Raw genomic sequence first — 21,725 nt, 5'->3', positions numbered from 1 at the left:
ATTGGGTGAGTTCATCTGACTTGTTTTCGAGTTCATCGATCCTTCCTTCTCCTTTACCTAATGTGTTGCTGAACTCCTCTAGAGCATTTTTCTCGCAATTCCGTTGTATTCTTCAACTCTGTGACTTCTATTAAATACTTTCTTATATTTTTTCTCTTCATTGAAATTCTCACTGTGCTCATCCATTCTTCTCCCTAGTTCAATGAGCATGTTTAAGAACATTACTTTGAAGTCTTTCTCTGGTAAATCACCTGTTTTTCATTAAAATTTTCTTCTGAAGTTTTCTTTTTTGCAACATATTCATCTTTTCATTTTGATAACTTGTATTGGTTTCTGTGCAATAGATGAACTAGCCACCTCTCTTGAAAGGTTGGCCTAATATAGGAAATGTACCTCCTCATTCAACCCTATCCTAGCTTTTGATTATCTCTTCAACCTTTCCAACTGTCTAAACAGCTTATTTATTATTCTAAAAACTCTTTCATTTTAAATTGGATTATAGCTAATTAACAGTGTTGTGATAGTTTCAGGTGGACAGCACCGGGGCTCGGGCATATGTATTCATATATCCATTCTCCCCTAAATTCCGCAACCATCCAGGCTGCCACATAACACTGAGCAGAGTTCCCTGTGCTGTATAGTAGGTGCTTGTTGGTTATCCGTTTTAAATATAGCAGTGTATACATGTCCATCCCAAACTCCCAAACTATCCCTTCCTCCGAACTTCCCCCCCCCCCCGGCAACCATAAGTTCATTCTCTAAGTTTGTGAGTCTGTCTGTGTTTTATAAAAATGTTCATCTGGTTTTTTTTTAGATTTCTCATATAAGGGATGTCATATGGTATTTCTCCTTCTCTGTTTGACTGACTTCACTCAGCATGACAATCTCTGGGTCCATCCATGTTGCTGCAAATGATATTTAATTCTAAGCAGGCTGTTTTGTTTTTAATAGCTCCCAGTAGTTGAGTGTGTGCTGAGGTCAGTTAGTGTCCCAAAGAAGAGGCTCGTAGCACCTAGATTCAAGCTGATCAGCAGGCAGACACTCTGGTAGCAACATTTAAAGAATGCAGATATATACAGTTCTGCAGGGCCACAAGTGTAGGCCCCACTGGCCATCAGAGCCAAGTGATTTGGAGATATCCGATGGGATGCAGTCACAAAAACTAGGGCTCCCATCTTGCATTACTTATCTGACCAGTCTCATCACTTACCCTTAGTTCTATTTAGTTAGACTTAAAAATATATCCCCAGACATGTTCTAAGTAAAAATGCACATAGGAGATATATACAGCATATAGGATGTTATGCTGTTAGGACATGTGCACACACCTTTTCTCCATGGACACATGTAAGTGCATAGCAGTAGGTCTGGAAGAAGGCATCACAAACTGGTAAGAGTGCTTACCTCTTAGGAGGACATAGGATTGGAGTGAGAGGTCAAGGACCATTTTCAGGTTATCTGTCTGAACTTTTTTACAGTGAAAGATGTATTCAGTACTTGTTTAATTTTAAAAATTTACTTAAAGGGAAAAAGTTTATTGAACTGACAAATGACACTTAGTGCTTTTAATATTGAAGAATAAAAACATAGTAATAATTTAACTTTGGTTCATGTTTGGGAACGCATGTAAGAATTAAAGACTTTAAAATTTAAAAAAATAAAAAATAAAACATTTTAAATCTTAAAAAAAAATAAATAAAAAATAAACTGTTAAAAAATAAAATAAAATAAAATAAAATAAAATGGGCAATGGTTGGAAAATGTGGAGACTGGGAAATCTATAAATGGGAAACACCCTGTAGCATGTTCCTTAGAAATCAGCAGTGCTCCCCGCCACACACACACATCCTGTGTCCAGGGCCTTTATCTTAGCAGACCAGCTACCTTCCAGGTTTTTCTAACAGTGTAAGAAAATCAACTCTTAAAAACATGTAGTTATAGAAAAGAAATGACATAAAATTGCATGTTTTAATAATGTAAATCTAAAGTATTTCTTTACCTCTCACTTGGAAGTTTTAGGCACTTCAATTTTACTGTTTCTCTAGCATCCAGAGTAGCAGTTCTCAAGGGGGAAGGACCCAAATCAAAGGGGGATGCAAACACACATCCCTGCTGGAAACCCCAGGGAATGGGGAGCCCTGGCTACAGGTGGACTGTGTGTAGCCCATTTGCTACCCTGCGTGTCTGAGGGGGATACAAGGCATTCCTTTGAGGTCCAGCTTTAGTGTGGCATCATATGGCCAAAAAGAAAAGTAAGTCATTGATACAAAATAGCCGCACACATACACCAAAAGCTATAGTCTTCTCTGCTGTGAAAAACAAAACCATTTTGTGTTTAACATGGGTGGCTACTTTGCTATATACAGTGCTACAGATTTGACAGCATGGGACCAGACTCTTTGGTTCAGATCACAGCTGCTCTGCTTTCTAGAGGTGTGACTTGAACAAGTTATTAAATTTCCTTTGCTATCCCCATCTGTTAAATGGGCATCATCTCAGGGGCCTCCCTTGTAATGTTGTTGCAGGTAGTAAATGAGATAGTATAGCCATCTGGAGAATGCCTGGCATCCAGGAAAGGATTTAATAAGCTTACCTATTACTTGAGTAAATGCCCATCTTTATAAAGTCAAATGATTATCCAAGACACCCTAACTTGATAAGTAGGCTACAATTTGAACATGATACATGAGCTCAAGATGGGCCCCCAGTTTTATTGAGAAACCCATGTGCCCACACAGTATGTGTTATTAAGTGTTGGCTGTGTGGGGCTGACTTGGCTAATGGCCATGTTTTAAGGGCAAAACTTCCCTTGGACTGAGGCAGTGCTCAGCACACTGTTAGCCAGACCCCTCCTTCACTGAACCCACAGGGCCTCTTTAGAGGGATCTCATTTATTCTCACTGGGCTTTGGTCTTTATTGAGAGAATTCAGGATTTAATAAACACATCATTGTGAGCCATCTCTGTGGCCGCTTATAAAGTAATAACAGAGATAAGATCTTAAGGCTCAGCTTGTTGTCCTCTCTGGCATGAGACAGTTTAAACCAAAAAAAGTAAATAAAAAGCTCTGTCTAGTACACAGTGTGAATTCCGACTTTAAACAAAAATGAACTTTGATAGTAACAGCTCTTTATTCACTGGTATTGGCATCTCAAATAGCCTTGAGAAAAATTGTCAAAAGCAAGTGAAATGAGGCCTGTCTTCTTCACTGCATAGGTTGTGGATTTTGGATGCTCAAGGAAACCACCTTGAGTATTTTCCTGGACCCACCAAGGTTCTGGGCTGTGGGAGGAGTAAGGAAGTGCTGTCCCTGGGCTTTGGGCTCGGGGGGCTGCCGTCCTTTGGCCTAACCTCACTCCTTTGGGTCTGTGTTGCAGGAATCATGTACCGCAAGTCGTGTGCATCGTCAGCAGCCTGCCTCATCGCCTCGGCTGGGTACCAATCCTTCTGCTCCCCAGGGAAACTGAACTCGGTGTGCATCAGCTGCTGCAACACCCCTCTTTGCAACGGGCCCCGGCCCAAGAAAAGGAGCAGTTCTGCCACGGCCCTCCGGCCATGGCTCCCCAGCACCATCTTGCTCCTCAAGATAGCCCTTTTCTTGGCACACTGCTGAAGGCAGAAGGAGATGTCACCCCTCCTGCATTGTTCTTCTGGCCTGCCCTCCCCCTGCTCCCCGAGATTCTTCTGGGTGTCCTTTTATTCTGGGTAGGGAGGGGAATCTGTTCTTTTAGTTCCTTTGGAAACAAAGAGCTCAGTGTAAAAAAAAAAAAAAAACATCTTTGTGAGCTCTGAATACATAGAGCTTGAATTTTCAGTGTGCCCTTAAAGGAAGGAAGGAGGTGGAATGCAAGTTGGCCCCATCTGTAATCAGAGTTGAGGCCAGGCTGGCAGAATCAGCCCTTAGCTGACACTTCAGTGGCTGTCTGCTTTCTTCCCAGGCCCGTCTTCCACTCCTGTCCCTGATGGGAGCACAGTTTCTTATATCACTGCTGCATGAAGGTAACATGGCTTTCGTGTAAGGAGTGCCACTTAGCAGTCCAGCCTGCCTTCCTCAGCAGTCACACTTCGTGCTCCTGAAAACCATTCCTGGTGGCAGGGTTGGCTGGTTTCCTCTCCAAGTTGGGTTCTGGTGACTCACAACTCAGCTCCTGAGGTTTAGACTCGGGCTTGGCCTCGCTGTGAAAAGTGCTTAAGAAAACCATGTTAGCTCTTGCAGAGGAACTGCTGTGCCGGGAAGCCGGGAAGATGAGCGGGTGGCGCGCAGAGCGGGCGCTGTCCATGGTGGAGGCCATGTGGGCACGCAGGTGCTTCTCCTGGTTGGCGTGCGGCAGCGTCAGGTGGCAGCGCAGCACCTGCCCGAACACGCTTCGGAACTGCTGCGAGGACACGTTGTACAGAAGTGGGTTGACGACGGAGCTCAGGTAGAAGAAGGTGTCTGAGAAGGGGAGGAGGATCATGTATGCCCGGAAGTAGGACTTGGTCCAGTCGTGCTTGGGTGTAGCCGCGGCCATGATCCTCCGAATCTGGTTGGGCATCCAGCAGACGGCCAAGGTCACAACAATCAGCCCTGAGCAGGCAAGAGGGAAGGAGAAAGAGGAGAGAAATCATAAGGCCAATGAAAAAAAATACCCATAACATATTTAGTCCCTCAGTTCTGTGCTTACTGGCAGGGAAATGATACCAATTTTTCAAGGTGCACTTGATGGGCTTTTTTTTTTTTTTTTTTTGGCCACTGGCAAAAAAGAATTTAACACTGTTTTCAAGGCCAGGGGAGTTAACTGTGTTAAAGACCATTAAATGCTTTAGACAAGTTATTTATACCTGTTGATACCTGTTAATTTAAAAAGTGTTTTCATTGTTGTGTATCTAGAAAACATTTTATGTAGTCCATAAATCTTGTTTTGTCCTTTAAAGATAGGTGGATACAGTATAGCCATATCAGATGAAGTAATATTTGTAGTTTAAAGAATGCTTGCATAGAGGCGATCCAGTGATATTTTGAAGAAAAGGGAAGTGGCATTCTTTTGGTAACAGAGAATTATATTTAGTGACATTAATTGTGCATTCCATTTCAGGGGAGGCAAAACCAGGAGTCACCGAGAGTGTGTTTTGGACATATATTTAGTAGGTATGCACACCTGAAATTACAATGTTCATATCTGCAAGAGCATTTCTGTTTCTTTTCAGATGTTTTTAGCTATGTCATATCTTCCACCCTCACAGGGGGAAAAAGGTAACTATCCAAAAATAATGGAAAATACCTAACTTCAGGTTCATAACTCACTAGCTCACTTTTTATTGCACTAAGCTGCACTGTGGTGGCCCAGAAAAAAATCAGGCCCTAAAAAGATGCCCCCAAGAGGATCAAAAGTTGACTACATGGACAGACGTTTGCATGCCCATGTGTTTGCATTCTGAATTACCCCATCATTGCTCTTTGTACCACCCTTGACAGAGAAAAAGATGCTGTGTGATACTTGTTATCACACAGTAGTTATCCACAGTGACCAAAAGCATCAGTAAAACAGCAGACAAAGACCAGGCACCTGCAGAGCACATGCCCTCATCTCTGTACATGCCAAGACACCAAATGTAAGTTGCTACATAAACCGCTGATATCCTAGAGCTGTGTTTTGGATTTTTAAGAAATTCTTCCTCTCCTAAATTTAAGTAATAGAAAGAAAAATTCATTCACATTTTCAAACCCTCTGATCTTCTAGGAAATTACAGAGAAGTGATTGTTGGCAATGACCCCTCCTTGCCTCTGATCAATAGTAAATATTTCATTCATGCTCCAGGAAGAACAGCCCTCTTTACCTATCTGGGGTTGGCCCTCCCACACACACACACAGGCGAGCATCCCTTGCAGGGTAGCAGAGGGGCCCTGATTATATTCTCTGGCACTGAAATTCCCCAGTCCCCTCCACCAGTAAATCCTTCCACTATCCCAGCTGTCAGCAAAGAGGGCCCAGGAAACCTGCTCCCCTTATTAATTTCTAAGGGTTTCTCCTGTCCAGATTCAGCCCGAACTTGAAATACAAGCCAATTTGCTTCTTTCCTTTGAGTTTCCTACCCTTTTTTACCTTCAGAACACTCAGTAAATCTAAAAATAAACTAGGCAAAGTAACATATCGATCTGATGAAAGGCAAAAAAAAAAAAAAAAATCACCTTCCGAGTACATTCTGAAATACCTAGTTACAGCTGCTGGATGAGAACAAAAATCAACATTTTTCTGATTGATTATATTAAAAAAAAAAGCTGCATAGTAAATCACGGACTTTTTTTTCCATTGCTCTAAGCGGGATGGGTGCACCCAGCCACCTGTACTATTCCAAGCATGTTCTTTTGTTGTGTCTCCTTGTTTTTATCTCAAGTAGCTTTGACTGAAAGGTTCATCCCATTAATTGTGAAGGAGCCAGGCAGCTCACTTTACCTAAGGGAAGCCACATATCTTTACCAAGTTTTCAGTGTTTTCCTCTTCCTTGCCACTGAATGTCTGAAAACAAGTAACAAGCATCTTCATATAAGGTCTCATTTCTTAGAATATGGAACCTGGACACAGGATTTTCGATGTGTTGCTATACTGCACTGTGGGAAGTTGTACTTTTGGAGGCAAGAAAGAGCCACCTTGTAGTTACCGTGGGTTGAATCTAGTACGGCTTCTAAAGCAAGGAGAAAGAGGAGGCAGCTGTGTGGGCAGAGGAGAGACGTTCTACAATTTTGCTTCTCCTGTCCGTCCTCTTGATCTCTTGTTTACATGACCCTCATTCTCCCATTACCTTCACCCCCTTTGCCTGGTATCAACTGTCATTGAACGACCATCATCCCATCAAATGAAGCAGAGTTCCATAAAAGAAAGGCCCAGCGTCCCGGGTAGGAGGCAAGGGATGAGGGCAGATGAAGGACTTGTGGCTGGTTTACAGTTTCAGCCAGAATAGAATTCTTGCTTCAACAGTTAAAGTAGTAAGTAGGGGGGACCTTAGTCCAGTCCAGGGGTCCCCAGCCTCTGGGATCTAATGCCTGATGATCTGAGGTAGAACTGATGTAATAGAAATAACATGCATAGTAACTGTAATGCACTTGAATCACCCCCCAACCTCTGTCCATGAAACGACGGTCTTCCACAAAACCAGTCCCTGGTACAAGAAAGATTAGGGACCGCTGCCCTGGTTTGAACAAGTAGCAGAAGATGAGGAACCAGACTAGAGATTTTCCATTGATGAGAAAAAAGAAGGCAAAGTTTAGACATGCAAGACAATACAAATTTGGGGAACAAGTGAAACAAGGCACTTAGTTAGAACTGGTCAAGGTCTAAAAGATGAGGCATCGGACAGGTCATAAGATGTAAGCAAGAAGGATGCTAATTGCTTACTGTGTTTTCCCTCTGTTAGTTTCAATACTTAGTGCTCTCTGCTAATTTCCTGTGCATTTCTCATGACTGCTAAGACAAAAACTGCTCTTACCTTCATTTTATAGATGAGGATATTGAGTCTCAGAGGTTAGTTAGCCAAGGGCGATAGCCAAGACACATGCTTACTGGACTTCAAAGTCCACAAGCTATGTTTTTTTTTTTTTCTTGGACACAATATTGTCTCATTTTAGTATGAAAAATAAAACAAGCAAGAAAGTAAACATGAACCATAATCCCACTATACATAACAGGTATTAAGTAGCACTATTCACCATAACTGTGCCATATGTGGTCATTTAAAAATCTCAACCACATTCAGAAAGAGGTGAAGTCAATTTTAATCCAGTATGCCACGAATATCATTCCACACATGGTTTCAATGTGTTAACCAATCAAAATTTTTATACAGCATTTTACATTTTTTTCTCACTAAGTCTTTGAAACCCAGTGTAGCTTTTACAGCATATTTCAGTTGGGACCAGGCCCCTGTGGCTAGTGGCTAAAGTAATCCTTCATTCCCCTTCCCCAAAGCAGCAAGACTCCTTATTTCTTCCTCTTCCCAGTCCCACCATTGCCCGCTACCCAGCCACATCCCCAGAGAGTCCCGCCAAACCAAGGAAACCCCCAAGGAATCTCCCACTCAGCCTGTATTTATCCTCCTAAGATTCTGACAATGCAGGTAAACCAAGGTTTAATCTGGATCATATTTCTCATTACACATTCTCACCTATAGCATAGACCAAGTCCATCCAGTCTTTTCCCATAAAGCGTTCCCTATAAGGGATGACAAATTATTTAAAGCCTAAATTCTGAAAGCACACAATTTTACATTCTAAGCCTTGCATAATCGTTCTGGAATAACACAGACTGTGCCAAACACCTGCCAGAGCTGCTCGAATAAACTTCCCTATCTCAACTGGAGGTGGGGAAAATAGCTGGTACCTTTCCTCTTGTGCTTCGAAAGGTGATTTTGTGCTAGGAAAGTGGAGCACTGGACACACACGTACAGCCAATGGCCAACATGAAGTGTGTGCCATAGCCTTCATATGTATGCCATAGCGAATGTGATACACAGGTCAGCCTTGCTGAGGAGGAGGGAGTCAGATTAGCCCCCTTATAAAATTGTTGTTTTATATTAACAGGTAAATTGCTCATGTTTACATTTGAAAACAAAAGTTCATTATTTTAGATGACACATTGCTGAGAATAAACACCATGTCCAACAGTAACGTTTTATGTTGGCTGTTTACAACTGGTTCAGCTCCAGTCTCAGCTTCTCCAGAGCTGAGACAAAGCTTTAAAATTTTATTCATGCCTTAAGAGAGTATATTAAAGATTTGACTAAATTTACGTTGGGCTGCAATCAATTTGGACTTGTATATTATATTTGGAAAAATCTATAATCCCGTGGTCTGTGTGGTATAATGTGTAGCCTGCAGATAAATGACTTTAGTGTGAACTTGAATGACGATCAGTGAACTGAAGTCAGTCACAAAAAGCAGGTAAACTGTTCTAAGGGAACTGTTGATAGATCTGTATTGTACTCTGGGTTTAGGAAAAGCTTCATATCTTATCTGTTTTCCACATAAAGTACTTCCATTTTTCCTCCTTGATCACTACACTGACAAGAGCCATTAGATGGTGACACAGAGTTATTCTCAGCAGAGTAATGTTGTTTAAAAAACAGAAGTAATGCGGATGTCCGACAGCATCCCACCCTGCAGCCTGACATTTCAACAGCATTCGAGTCAGCCTGCCTGGTTTAGTCTTCAGAAGTGCATTAAGCTATGCCACCTGGGATGTGGCAGCATCATGCATCTGACACTGTCTCTTCTCCCCTCAAATCTTTAAAGTGAGCATAACTATTTGTGAGTCTCTTAGAAATGGCTCATCTTACAGTCATCAGAAAGAGAACCCGGAGACCAGTTAGAGATTCCCTTGTCCTACACGAGACAGAACTGAGGCTAAGTCATTCGCCTAAAAAGATCTCACAGGTCAGGGTGGCAGGACCCCTGCTACCTTGCCACACTGCTCAAACACTGGATTCCACCTGAGACTGACAAAGAAGGCTTTCATTATTTTTAAATGTAGTAGGATTGTTTTGTCTTTCTCTTTTTGACTCAAGGGCTGACCATTCACAGCATAGAATGGAGAGGCAGGTCCATCTCAGACACCAGTTAAAGTTAGCACAACACCTTCAGACACTGGATTCTGCTTTAAAACCAAGTCTCTCAAGAACTGACACATGATAAAGCTCTGGAGTACATATATTCCCCCCCAAAAGGAGCTGAAGAATGTTTGCAAAACAAAATATGATTCCAGGTGATGACCCAATGAGCAAGTCTATAAGGACACCATCTAATCATCCATCTGTCCATCCATTTACTCCCCCCCAATATATCTTACATAAGCACGTGCTGCAAAAGAATACATAGCTTCTACTAAGCAGAAAAGATCTGGAAATTTAATCTTTTCTCAAGCCAAAGGTATTTTGTGTGATTTCAAGAAATCTCAAAGATTGACTCTTCCACCCATCTCATTGAATCATTGAAGCCTTGGGGAATGTTGAGAATGATTTAGAATTTCTGTGATTAGTAGAGTTGTCCATCCTCTTCCTGCCTTATAATATTCTAACTTCTCCCTGACCCTAACCACAGTAAGCAGGAATTAGACACCCCCTATCCAAGGCACTGATGATAAAAAGCTGAGGACAAGGCAACCACAGTCTGGTGACTTTTTACAAAGGGTCATAAGAGCAGACCCTGGCTAGAACATCATGGCAGCAATGAGCAATGCTGGCTGACTTTCCCACAGGTGGGAACATTCAAAAAGGAAAGTAAGAGTGGGTCAGTTCAGCCTTCCCTGGTGGCTCAGTGGTAAAGAAGTCGCCTGCCAACACAGGTTCAATCCCTGGGTCGGGAAGATCCACTGGAAAAGGAAACAGTAACCCACTCTAGTATTTGTGCATGGGAAATCCATGGATATAGGAGCGTGCCAGGCTACAGACCACGTGGTACCAAAAGAGTGAGAAATGATTTAGTGACTAAACAATAGTTAGTTCTCCTGGAAAATGGCAGCCAGGTCAAGAACGCAGCACAGGTGGGGATGGAGGAATCAAGGGCCACGCCACTTCCTGAGAGCTGCACAGCTCAGTGTGGCCAGAACAGAGGGGCGGGTGGAGATGGCAAGAGAGCACTGCATCTGGGTTTGTGGGCAGTAAGTTAACTCACACACAGAAAGGTGGGGTACATCTGCTTGTCAACTGACATTTAAACCACAGTTACTAGTGGAAAGTAAGCATATGGCTATTTGAATGAAGAGCCAGGAAGAGACAAGTATATCCAATAACAGGCTTTAGCGTTTTCTTGATTTATATCTTTGTGTTTGCCAGTCTGCTCCTGCCAGCCAGCTGAGACACGGATCTCACTCGCTGACTTTGACTCCAGGAGCCCAAACCAGTACCAACATTGATTTAGTCTCTAACCTCTAAGACAAGCTATGAGGGCTTCCCTCATAGCTCAGTTGGTAAAGAATCCGCCTGCAATGCAGGAGACCCTGGTTTGACTCCTGGGTCAGGAAGATCCACTGGGGAAGGGATAGGCTACCCACTCCAGTATTCTTGGGCTTCCCTTGTGCCTAAGCTGGTTAAGAATCCACCCTCAATGCGGGAAACCTGGGTTCGATCCCTGGGTTGGGAAGATCCCCTGGAGAAGGGAGAGGCTACCCACTCCAGTATTCTGGCCTGAAGAATTCCATGGACTGTAGAGTCCATGCAGTCACAAAAAGTCAGACACGACTGAGCGACTTTCACTTTCTAAGACAAGAGTTCTCAAAGAGGAGGTTCCTAGAACAGCAGCATCAGCACCGCCTGGGAACTTACAAGCCAGACCTGCTGATTCAGAGACTTGGGGGCAAGAATCCACTGGTTGGTGTTGATACTCAAATTTGAGAACCGCTGGCCTAAGAGAAGCAGAAATTGAAGCAGAATGTGGATTGTGGGCATTTGTGTGGCCCCATCGCTGGTACAGACTTGCCTTTGAAGCATCAGATTTGAATGAGTGGAACTCTGAGCTGGCAGTAGCTCAGAAATCCCTCCCTCTGGTTCCTCCCCTTCCTTCCCCATCCTTTTCCTTCTCCTCACTCCTTTCTGTTCCCCCCTCTTTACTTACATGTGTCTCCAGTAAGAAGCACCTCTCCTTTCTCTTCGCTCTGCTTCTTTCCCCCTTCCCCACTCCATCTTTCCCTAAGATCACAGTAACTAAGCCATATACAGCCTTGCTTACGTCACCGGCACACACCTCTTCCATTTTCTCCCACGGCTTTGAGATCAGGACTGCATCACGTGCAGGCAAGTCCCTTAATAGCTAACAGGTGGCTTCCTGGAACGACGGTCACCATTCATTGCTGTTTGCCAAAGGAAAGTAGAGGGCTTTGGAAGCAGATGGGGTGTGAGGAACACAGGTGATGGCTGTACACTGGACACCCCCATGTGAAGAGCTACTCCCTGTTCTGTGTCCTCTGACCCTCCCAGGACTTGCCTGGACACCTCACAGTCACATTTCCCATGAGGCGTCAGCTTAAAGACCTTCATTTAAAACTGCTCTGCCACCTTATTCTCCTTCCCATTGAGAAATGGTCTTTGGGAGAAGCTAGAAGAGCTGTTGGGATTTGGTTTTCAGAGAAGAAGGCAGGTCACAGCTTTAAAGTAATGTAGAGGCCACAGATGGCTGCTTCTGTCCATGAAGACAGACGGTCTGATGTCCTGTCCCTGCCCTAGCTGTTTGATGAAGCCCAGGAAAAGATGGTTCCCCCATCCCCAGGGTGGCTCCATCCACTATGTAGAGGCCAGGGACCCAGATTCCAGATGGCCTGCAATCTGCTAAGCATGACATCCGTCCCACTCTGCTCTGCAAGCTTCAATATAAGAAGAAGACAAGCTATAAATCGCAGTAACAACATAAATATTTCTAAAACAAGCCCTCCTGTCTGGGAGCTGCACTCCAAGTAAGCAGCATTTAGGGTCGTCGTCGTGGTTTAGTGCCTCTGTTCCTTTATGATGCATGGTCAGTGATCAACTGGAATCTGTTAAATAAATATTTTTCTATGTGGGTCTCAACTGTATGCAGCTGTGTGGCTTTCTGAATCCGTTTCTGTGTGTCTGTTCTGAATCAGTTGACAGTGATGTCCCTGGGTCTGGGGTCACTACCAAAGTCCATGAGTGAAGCTGAACACTTCCTCCCTAGTAATGCACAGCCCAGGAGTGGGTGGTGGTAATGGGGACTGTGTTGCCCCCCGCAAGCATGTGGGGGAGGCAGCAGATCATGTGATGACCAGCCATCCTCTCCAGATCATCAACTCATGCCACCCCTGTGGCGATGACCGTGCCACTTATAAACACAGCTTCATGGCTGAAAAGCTGCAGTTTCTAATAGGATTTAGTTCTTTGCAAGTGGTAGAGAATTAAAACCCCAGAATGCAAGCACTGAAAAAAACAAAACATTTAGCCATGAATCTACCGATGAGCCTGCAAAAGCCCTAGAGAAGTGCCGAGAGAGGCCCCAGTTCACCCAGCCCAGGAGTCCAAACATCAGGCCTCCTAGTCTCATGGTGTTTGCACTGGTCACGAGCTCCCCTCAGACCTCATGAAACCAAGCTGCTCATGGATGGAGCAGGGTTCAGCCAAGCCCAAACAGCAGAGGCGACACAGGCATTTCAGGAGCGCAGAGAGGTGCCAACATGCCTGTGGGTCCTGGTTGCTGTCTGAGGTCCCTCTGTGCAGAGGCACCGGGACCCTGGGAGAACCAGCATTGCGTGCTTGTGACTGAGGCAGGCCAGGCCCAGGTGGGGCAAGCAACCGCCCAGTCTGTTCTTTCCCATCCCTGGGCCCCCCACACACTGATCCCTGTGCCTGGACCACGTCGTCCTCACGCTCTTCTTTTCCTCCTCCCTCCCTCTCCACTCCTCTCACCCCGCTGCCACGCTGGATCCAGCTCTTATTCTACAAGTTTCCACATAGTGGCACTGCCTCCAGGAAGCCTTCCTGGTCTCCACAAGGCTCTATCGGTTTCCCTGCTATGAGATCACTGGCACCTTTAACAACAGCCCCTGTCATCAGGACACTGTAGGATCAACTAAAGCGTAAACTCCATGAGGTCAAGATGTTCCACCTTCACTCTCCTGTCCTCAACACCTAACAGAACATCTTTACAAAGTAATTGCTCGATAAACATTTGTAGGAGGGAGAGGGGGTGTTGGAGGTTAGATGAGGGGCTGGAGAAGAGAACATTTAATATGCATTCACTTCATGTATATAGAATTCATCCGAAGCCAGCTTCTTCATACAGAGGGGGTCAGTACTAAGCCTCCTGATGCAGGGCCCCTGCCTGGACTATTTCCATTCCCATCCTAAGGAAAGGAGGAGGAGAGAGTAGGCCTTGGAGGAAGGGACCACCTTTTCAATCCAGCAAGGTCAGAACCTCCAGGCCCAAGGAGGAGGTGCTAATAGGGCTGAGAGTCTGGGTCTGAACCGTGCCTTCAGACACGAGCAGCTCTCGTCTCCCAGTCCATGCGCTGTTCCCCCAGTCCTGAGTTCTCCATGCTAGAAACCTGTTTCTTCTGTTTATAGGAAGGCCTCCTGGGGTACAGAATACAAGTGAGGATCATTGGGAGAAATAGGATATAGAAAAGACACATGTTGGAGGACTTTCTTTGGCCCCAAAATACTTCACTTCAGGGACCCCCATCAATCACAGCCTCCCATGAATATGCTGCAAGTCTTTATGAGAGAAGCTATAGCCACAAACCCAAAGCATAAGGGTTAGGGTTTGAACCAAAGGGGAAAACTCACAGAGAAAAGAAGAGAAATTATTGAGACAAGCATCTGATAAAAGTGGAGGGAGACATTTTCTACATTACACACTCTGTGGTCTCAGGAGGAAGAACTCTTGCAGTTATGACCCTAAATTTCCATCTGGGCACAACTTGGTTATAGAGGGAGAGGGTCTGGGGAGAGCAGAACATGAAAATATTTAACTCCCCAGATGACCAGTCCTCCCACTCTATGCCTGTTATAAAATCTCCAATGACATATTCTGGCACCTGTAATTCCACCTGCATCTGACCTAGGCAACTCCGCCTACCAAGGGATTTTCACATTTTCTCTCTAAAGCGCCGGCTTCTTATATGCAAAATGGAGATGACAACAGCTGCTGGATGATTAGGTGAGATAATGGCCATAAAGTGCCAATAAGCACAGTGCCTGGTGCTAGATAAGGGCTTACGCTCGTCATCAGCACCTCCATGCTCACCTGTACCTCCACTGCCATGACCTCCACCTCCATCTCTGCCACCACTTCCACCACCATCACCATCTCCAAACCAGCACCACGACCATGACCTCCACTGCCATCTCCATCTTCACCACCGTCACCCCCACTGCCATCTCTGGCACACGTTTACCATCATCACTGTCTCAACCTCCTCTTCCACCCCTATTATCACCACCGCTACCTCACCACGAGCATTCTCACTGCCGTCAGGACAGCTCCCAGAGGTAAGGGACCCAGAAGGCTGATTAGAACCACAGGATGTCACCCACCTTTCAAGCCTCAACTCAAAAATAAGGCCCCTGTGACCTTACCAGGATTTTCCTGCTATTCAGTAGCAGAGAGAGGATCCTGATTTAGGTCTCCTCAATCCCAGGCCACACGTCTTTCCACCACCTGGAAATGGGGCTCTTGCTGCTTTGCCCTAAGACCCTGAATCATTTCTCTCTCCCTCCACACACATACATAGGTCTCAGGGTGGGAGGGCAGGGTGGTTAAGGAGCTACAGAGGCAAGCAGTGGAGGGTGTAATAAGAGAAGAAAATTGATAGAAGATAGGATTGTAAGAAGAAGGAAAAATTTCAAATTCCAGGAAGACAAGAACCCCGAGTCCTCCCTAACTTCCTATCCCCACATAATTCTTCTCCAGGAAGAATGACAAGTGGCAGGGATACTCCATAAATATCTGGTCATCTGGTTAATTCGGCTAATAAGGCCGCCTCTCCAAATGACCTTGAACTTCGCTTCTTCCCTCCATCCACTCCTCCACCCTCAGCACACCCACACCCACAGCCAGTGCCCATGGGTGTGTCCACCGACTGAGCTATGGTACAGTGGAAAAGGGAAGGGCTGGGATTTGGAGTCAGACAGACCTGGCTTTGAATCTCAGCCCTGCTATTTACCACCTATGTGACCATGGACTTATATCTCCACGACATGGATAAAATAACAGCATCTACTTTAAGGAATTGTGGTAAGAAAAGCTAAAGGATATACATGCATATAAAGTATAGAGTATAGCAACGGCCAATGAATGGTCACTTGTATTACTTACTATACAATCCAACTGGCCGCCCCAGGGTAGAAGTAATACCAGCTAAAGTTAATCTACTGTGCATGTATTTCAGACACTCTTTTATGCACTCAACTGACACTTGCTTATTTAATAAGCCCCACAAGATGGCCACTACTTAGTTTCTTGGCTAATACACAGATAAGAAAGTTGAGATATGAATTGGTTAAATGACCTGCCCAAACTCAGACAGTTGACAAGGTCCAGAGTCCATGTTGTTGAAAATGCTGCCCAGCAGCCTGCCCTCAGCTGGAGAGCCTCCGAGAAGGATTAACGATCAAATGCTTTCTGAATCCCCAATTCAAAGGTATTTCAATTTAAATGGCCACAAGTTCAGAAGTAAATTTTTTTGATGGGTATCATGGTACATAACAGAATCTCAACCGTCAAGAAATAAAAAATCCCCTCTAACACATCTCTATCATAAGGAAAGGTATTGCCTTGAAGGGGCCTTTTTACATGTAAGGGGAATAGGATAAACTTTCCTGTTACTATAAGAGGAGCTTGATGAAATTCAAAGAAGCAAACTAGCTTTGAATAGGAGCCTGACAGGCTAGGCTCCTGCTAAACATCTACTTTTGATTAGATTTATTTGATGGGAAGCAAGAACCTCTACCCCACCCACACTCTCAGGCACAGGAAGAGCTCGAGGAAGGATGCTTTCCTATGAAAATCCATTTTAAAAATTCAGAGTTGAAGACTATTCTCGCTCATCATAGGCTGCTCCCCTCCCCATAAATACAATCTAGAATTTAGTTTCAAAGTAAATTAGAAAATGAGTTCCACTCCCCTTTATCTGCTCATATCATGTAACTTAGCAATGAAATCCCTGGAACAATCTATAGCCAAATGCCAGAACAGGAGGCAAAAAAAAAAAAAAAAAAAAAAGAGCTGATGGGAGAGATATCAAAAGAGGTTTATGAAAGAGCCAAACTTATATTTGTGTTTTATTTAAGCCCGAAGGTCTTAACTGAAATCAGTAAAGCTCTCAGAAAAGTAGATGAGACGGTATCAGGCTTCTAAGATAGGGTTTTGTACCAAGAATGATCAGATGAGGATGCCTTCCTGTTAATGATTTGAAAATGAAATTACTGTAGCATGACATGATAAGAATAAATCCTTCCTGGTGGGTTTTCAGAGGGACAAACAGAACTGTGAAGAAATAGTCTTGCAGATTTGGGAACATTAAGTATCATCTCTCCAAGTGCAGCAGTTAATTGGCAGCCATGAACATTATTATTCATATTAAGTCCAGTTCAGTCCAACAATAATAGTATCCTACTTTAATTTTTAAAGCTATTCTGCACCTGGTACCTCATTTGCTGTCTCCCCAACCTGATGACCAAAGGGCAATGTAATAGAGAAGAACAAATCTGACTTCACATTGGATCTATTTCTTTTACTTTAACCTTTGTTTTCTGTTGCTTTTACTATAAGTTAAGCACATTGTCTATAGTCTGAAATACACAGGACGGCCCCTCCCCAAGGCTCTGACCTTTAAAGGTATAACACTTTTCCATTCACATAGAGATGAAAGTTACAGAGCAGAGAATAACATTTGTCTTGTTGGGGGTTTACAGAAACATGCAGACTTGACCTACACAGACAGCTTCAAGAACAAAGGATTCCTGCGCCAAGAAGTTTGCAGCAACACTCCGTCCACTTTTAGCATGAAAGAAGCCTTAATGCTAACTCAGGCAAGATGAGTCTTTGGGATATTAGTCTACCATCTTCTCAGTCTGCTGACTTTCCAAACAAAGTCTCTATTCCTTGCCTCAACAACTGGTCTTGTGATTTACTGTCCTGTTGTGAAGTGAGTAGTGCAAGCTTGGACTGGGTAACTGCACCTTCAAGCTCTGTCCCAGCTCTAAACACATCTCAGTTCCTCTCTCTGGTTACCTCCTCCATGCCTCTGACTTGAGATACCATCTCCAGGGATATGCAGTTCCCAAATCAACACTGCCAGCGTCAGGAGACATCCACAGCTGTCACCCTATTCAATATCATGGCTTGAAAAGCTCATCAGACCTTATATGGGGACATGTCCAAATTGAATGACCAACCACCCGCTGAAACCTTCTCTTCCTCCTCTGCTCCCAAATTTAATAAGCTCTACCACCATTCACTGATTTTTCTAGCTAGAAACCTGCAAGTCATCCTGTTCTACCTCCTCCCTCATCCTTTCCAAATCTAGTCCTTCTCTAAACCTGTCAGCTTTCCCTCCCCAGTTTGTCCCCTTCTCTCCACCCCCACTGTAAGATCCCTAATTGGAGCTGTCTTTATCTTATGCCTGGATGAGACACAAGCTCACTCACTGGTTTGGTTCAAAATCACTCCTGCCCAAGCCAGGATCATCTCATTAAGCTGAAAAGTTCATGTCACCCTCTTGCTTATAACATTTAAATGGCCTATTATTAAAACCTTAGAAGAACTGTAACCTTATAATAAAGCTCCAAATCTCTAACAAGTCCTATAGGCTCTGACTTAACTTATTCCTTCAGGCTCTCCTGTACCCTGCGTGCTGTCTGCTCCCCAACACCTCACCCCTTCTCATTTTCTGGAGCCAGCCAACTCTCTCCTGCCTCGGGCTCTTATACAGCCAGGCTCCCGTCTCCTCACCATGCAAATTCTTATCCATTTTTCAGTTCTCTGCTGAAAGACCACTTCCTCCAAGAAATCATCCCAGACCTCATGTTTGAGCCCCATACTGTAATTTCCCATTACCCCATGCTTCTTTGCCACACTCTGTAATTTGGACATTGAACTTGGAACAACAGTCTTTCATGCCTGTCTTCTCAGCCATGAAAGCTCCATGGGATTAGAGGCTGGGTTTGTCCCATTCTACATCTGCAGTGTCTGGCACAATATCTGGCACATGGTAGTTGAATAATATAAGTGGGAAGACCTGCCAATCTAATATTCTAACCATATAGTGAGGTAGATTGGGTGGGGGCCGCTGGCCTTATTCTTTATTGATAAAAAGGTTAGCATACATTACACTGAACCTATTTGGTTCAGGTTACAAAGAAAATGAGTGGAAGCCAGAAAGCTTAAAACCTGGGATCTTCTAATCAAAGATGTTCACAAATTCAATTACATCACCTCCATCACACATCTCCATGTTTATAACCCAGAGACCAATCCCACCCCCTCCCAGAGTTTAGCTGAGACAGGGAGACAAGCATGGGAAGCCCCAGAATGGAGTGAAGCCTTTCACTCAACCTTCATCTTGAAGAAAACAGCATAATCATGAGCAACACATTCAAATCACAGAAACATGGATTTTCAGACGCAGAAAGACCTTAGAGATCACAGATGAGTTACCTTATAAACTAGGGGTTGTCACGTTTCTGAGCCCCTTTCCAATAACAAAACCCTCGTAAATTTCGGTTCAGTTCAGTTCAGTCGCTCAGTCGTGTCTGACTCTTGGCGACCCCATGAATCGCTGCACGCCAGGCCTCCCTGTCCATCACCATCTCAAGGAGTTCACTCAGACTCACGTCCATAGAGTCTGTGATGCCATCCAGCCATCTCATCCTCGGTCGTCCCCTTCTCCTCCTGCCCCCAATCCCTCCCAGCATCAGAGCCTTTTCCAATGAGTCAACTCTTCGCATGAAGTGGCCAAAGTACTGGAGCTTCAGCTTTAGCATCATTTCTTCCAAAGAAATCCCAGGGCTGATCTCCTTCAGAATGGACTGGTTGGATCTCCTTGCAGTCCAAGGGACTCTCAAGAGTCTTAACTTCCCTGTAATCCCAGATCCTCCTGTAAAAATTATGGGTGATATAGGGCTTCCTTGATGGTTCAGTGGTTAAGAATCCACCTTGCAATGCAGGGAATACTAGCTTGATCTCTGGTCTGGGAAGATCCCACATGCCATGAGGCAACTAAGCCAGTCAGCCACAACTACTGAAGCCAGCACTCTCTAGATACCCTGCTCCACAGTAAGAGAGGCCACCACAATGAGCAGCTCCCACACAGCACTAGAGAGTAGCCCCCACTTGCCACAAGTGGAGGAAGCCCATTCCATGAAATAGAGAAGACTCAGCACAGCCAAAAATAATAAAATAAATAAAGCACTTTCATTAGAAAAATTTGGGGTGATATGAGTCACCTTTCACAAGGTTACTGTATGAATTAAATTAGACAATATACATACTTTTTAGTATTTCCAGGTATATAAATTCCAGAGATTATAAGTATTCCCTATGTAAAGTCCTCAGTGATGCCTAAGTCCTTCACACTTGCTATCAGAGTATGACCCATAGCATCCCTGAGAGCATGCTAAAAATCCAGACTCTCAGGCTGTACCCCTAAACTGCTGGTCAAAATCCACACTCTAAGAAGACGGCGAGTTGACACCTGGTCCACACTCCAGTGGTCAAATTCTCCACATCACATCCAGACCTTTAACTACCTATCTGCTGCCTGTCTTCCGCCATTCCCTTCCTGAGCCCCAGGCTTTTCCAGATGACTCACACTTCTAGGATCAACCAGGTCTTTGGGTTTCCCAGGTGGCTCAGTAGTAAAGACTCTACCTGCCAATGCAGGAGTCACAGGAGACATGAGTTCTATCCCTGGGTTGGGAAGATCCCCTGGAGAAGGAAATAGCAAGCCACTCAAGTACTCTTGGCTGGAAAATTCCAGGGACAGAGAAGTCTAGTGGGCTACAGTCCACGGGGTCCCAAAGAGGCAGACGTGAATGAATGACTAAGCATGACAGAGTCTAGGAAACTCCTGGAATTTACCTGCTCAAGGATTCTCTCCTCTGCGAAGGTCTCCCTGATCATTCTAAGGAGGAATCTTCCCAGACCTTGTCCTTGCTTCCATGACAGCTCAACCACACCAATTTAACTATGAATTTCCATATAGATCTGGCTCACTGAGAGCACCTGGAGACGCAAAGCCCATGTCCCAACCATCAACGCATGCTGAGTACAGCATAGTTCAGTTCAGTTCAGTCGCTCAGTCGTGTCCAACTCTTTGCGACCCCATGAATCACAGCACACCAGGCCTCCCTGTCCATCACCATCTCCTGGAGTTCACTCAGACTCATGTTCATCGAGTCAGTGATGCCATCCAGCCATCCCATCCTCTGTTGTCCCCTTCTCCTCCTGCCCCCAATCCCTCCCAGCATCAGAGTCTTTTCCAATGAGTCAACTCTTCGCGTGAGGTGGCCAAAGTACTGGAGCTTCAGCTTTAGCATCATTCCTTCCAAAGAAATCCCAGGGCTGATCTCCTTCAAAATGGATTGGTTGGATCTCCTTGCAGTCCAAGGGACTCTCAAGAGTCTTCTCCAACACCACAGTTCAAAAGCATCAAGTCTTTGGCGCTCTGCCTTCTTCACAGTCCAGCTCTCACACTCATACATGACTACTGGAAAAACCATAGCCTTGACTAGATGGACCTTAGTTGGCAAAGTAATGTCTCTTCTTTTGAATATGCTATCTAGGTTTGTCATAACTTTTCTTCCAAGGAGTAAGCGTCTTTTAATTTCATGGCTGCAGTCACCATCTGCAGTGATTTTGGAGCCCCCCAAAATAAAATCTGACAGTGTTTCCATTGTTTCCCCATCTATTTCCCATGAAGTGAAGGGACCAGATGCCATGATCTTCGTTTTCTGAAAGCTGAGCTTTAAGCCAACTTTTTCACTCTCCTCTTAGGGCCTTAATACTTGGTCACTGGATGCATGAAAAAAAATTTTTTAATTCCATAAAAAATGTACCAGAGTCCCGTCCTGAACTTCTGACTAAAAAACTGGAATCCTACTGTACTGACATCTATAAATACACACACATCACTTTATTGTTTAGGATAATGGTACTTCAAAAATAATTTTGGACTTGTAGGAGACAAATCAGATACCACCTTCCCAAGCCCACCCCAGACAGATGTGCAAAGGATAGAGTGGCTTTGGGTT

At 44.4% G+C, this 21,725-nt stretch overlaps 2 protein-coding genes across 3 annotated transcripts in view; one reads left to right on the top strand and one right to left on the bottom strand.

Moving 5' to 3' along the window:
- The window catches only part of LYPD1 (LY6/PLAUR domain containing 1), a 55,547-nt gene extending 45,853 nt beyond the window's left edge, over positions 1–9,694 (top strand). For both annotated transcript variants that reach the window (XM_018062051.1, XM_013970061.2), the window contains one exon: positions 3,377–9,694. In XM_018062051.1, the coding sequence (XP_017917540.1) occupies positions 3,377–3,612 (236 nt within the window). In that variant the 3' untranslated portion in view covers positions 3,613–9,694. The remainder of the gene's footprint in view (positions 1–3,376) is intronic.
- The window catches only part of GPR39 (G protein-coupled receptor 39), a 271,737-nt gene continuing 251,966 nt past the window's right edge, over positions 1,955–21,725 (bottom strand). Inside the window, exon 2 of the mRNA XM_005676206.3 lies at positions 1,955–4,566. Coding sequence (XP_005676263.2) covers positions 4,058–4,566 — 509 coding nt within the window. The 3' untranslated portion in view covers positions 1,955–4,057. The remainder of the gene's footprint in view (positions 4,567–21,725) is intronic.

Source organism: Capra hircus, chromosome 2 (assembly GCF_001704415.2).
Source record: "Capra hircus breed San Clemente chromosome 2, ASM170441v1, whole genome shotgun sequence".
In the NCBI taxonomy this organism is placed as follows: Eukaryota; Metazoa; Chordata; class Mammalia; order Artiodactyla; family Bovidae; genus Capra; species Capra hircus.
Note: the sequence above shows the minus strand (reverse complement) of the source record. Positions and strands in the feature narration are given on the sequence as shown.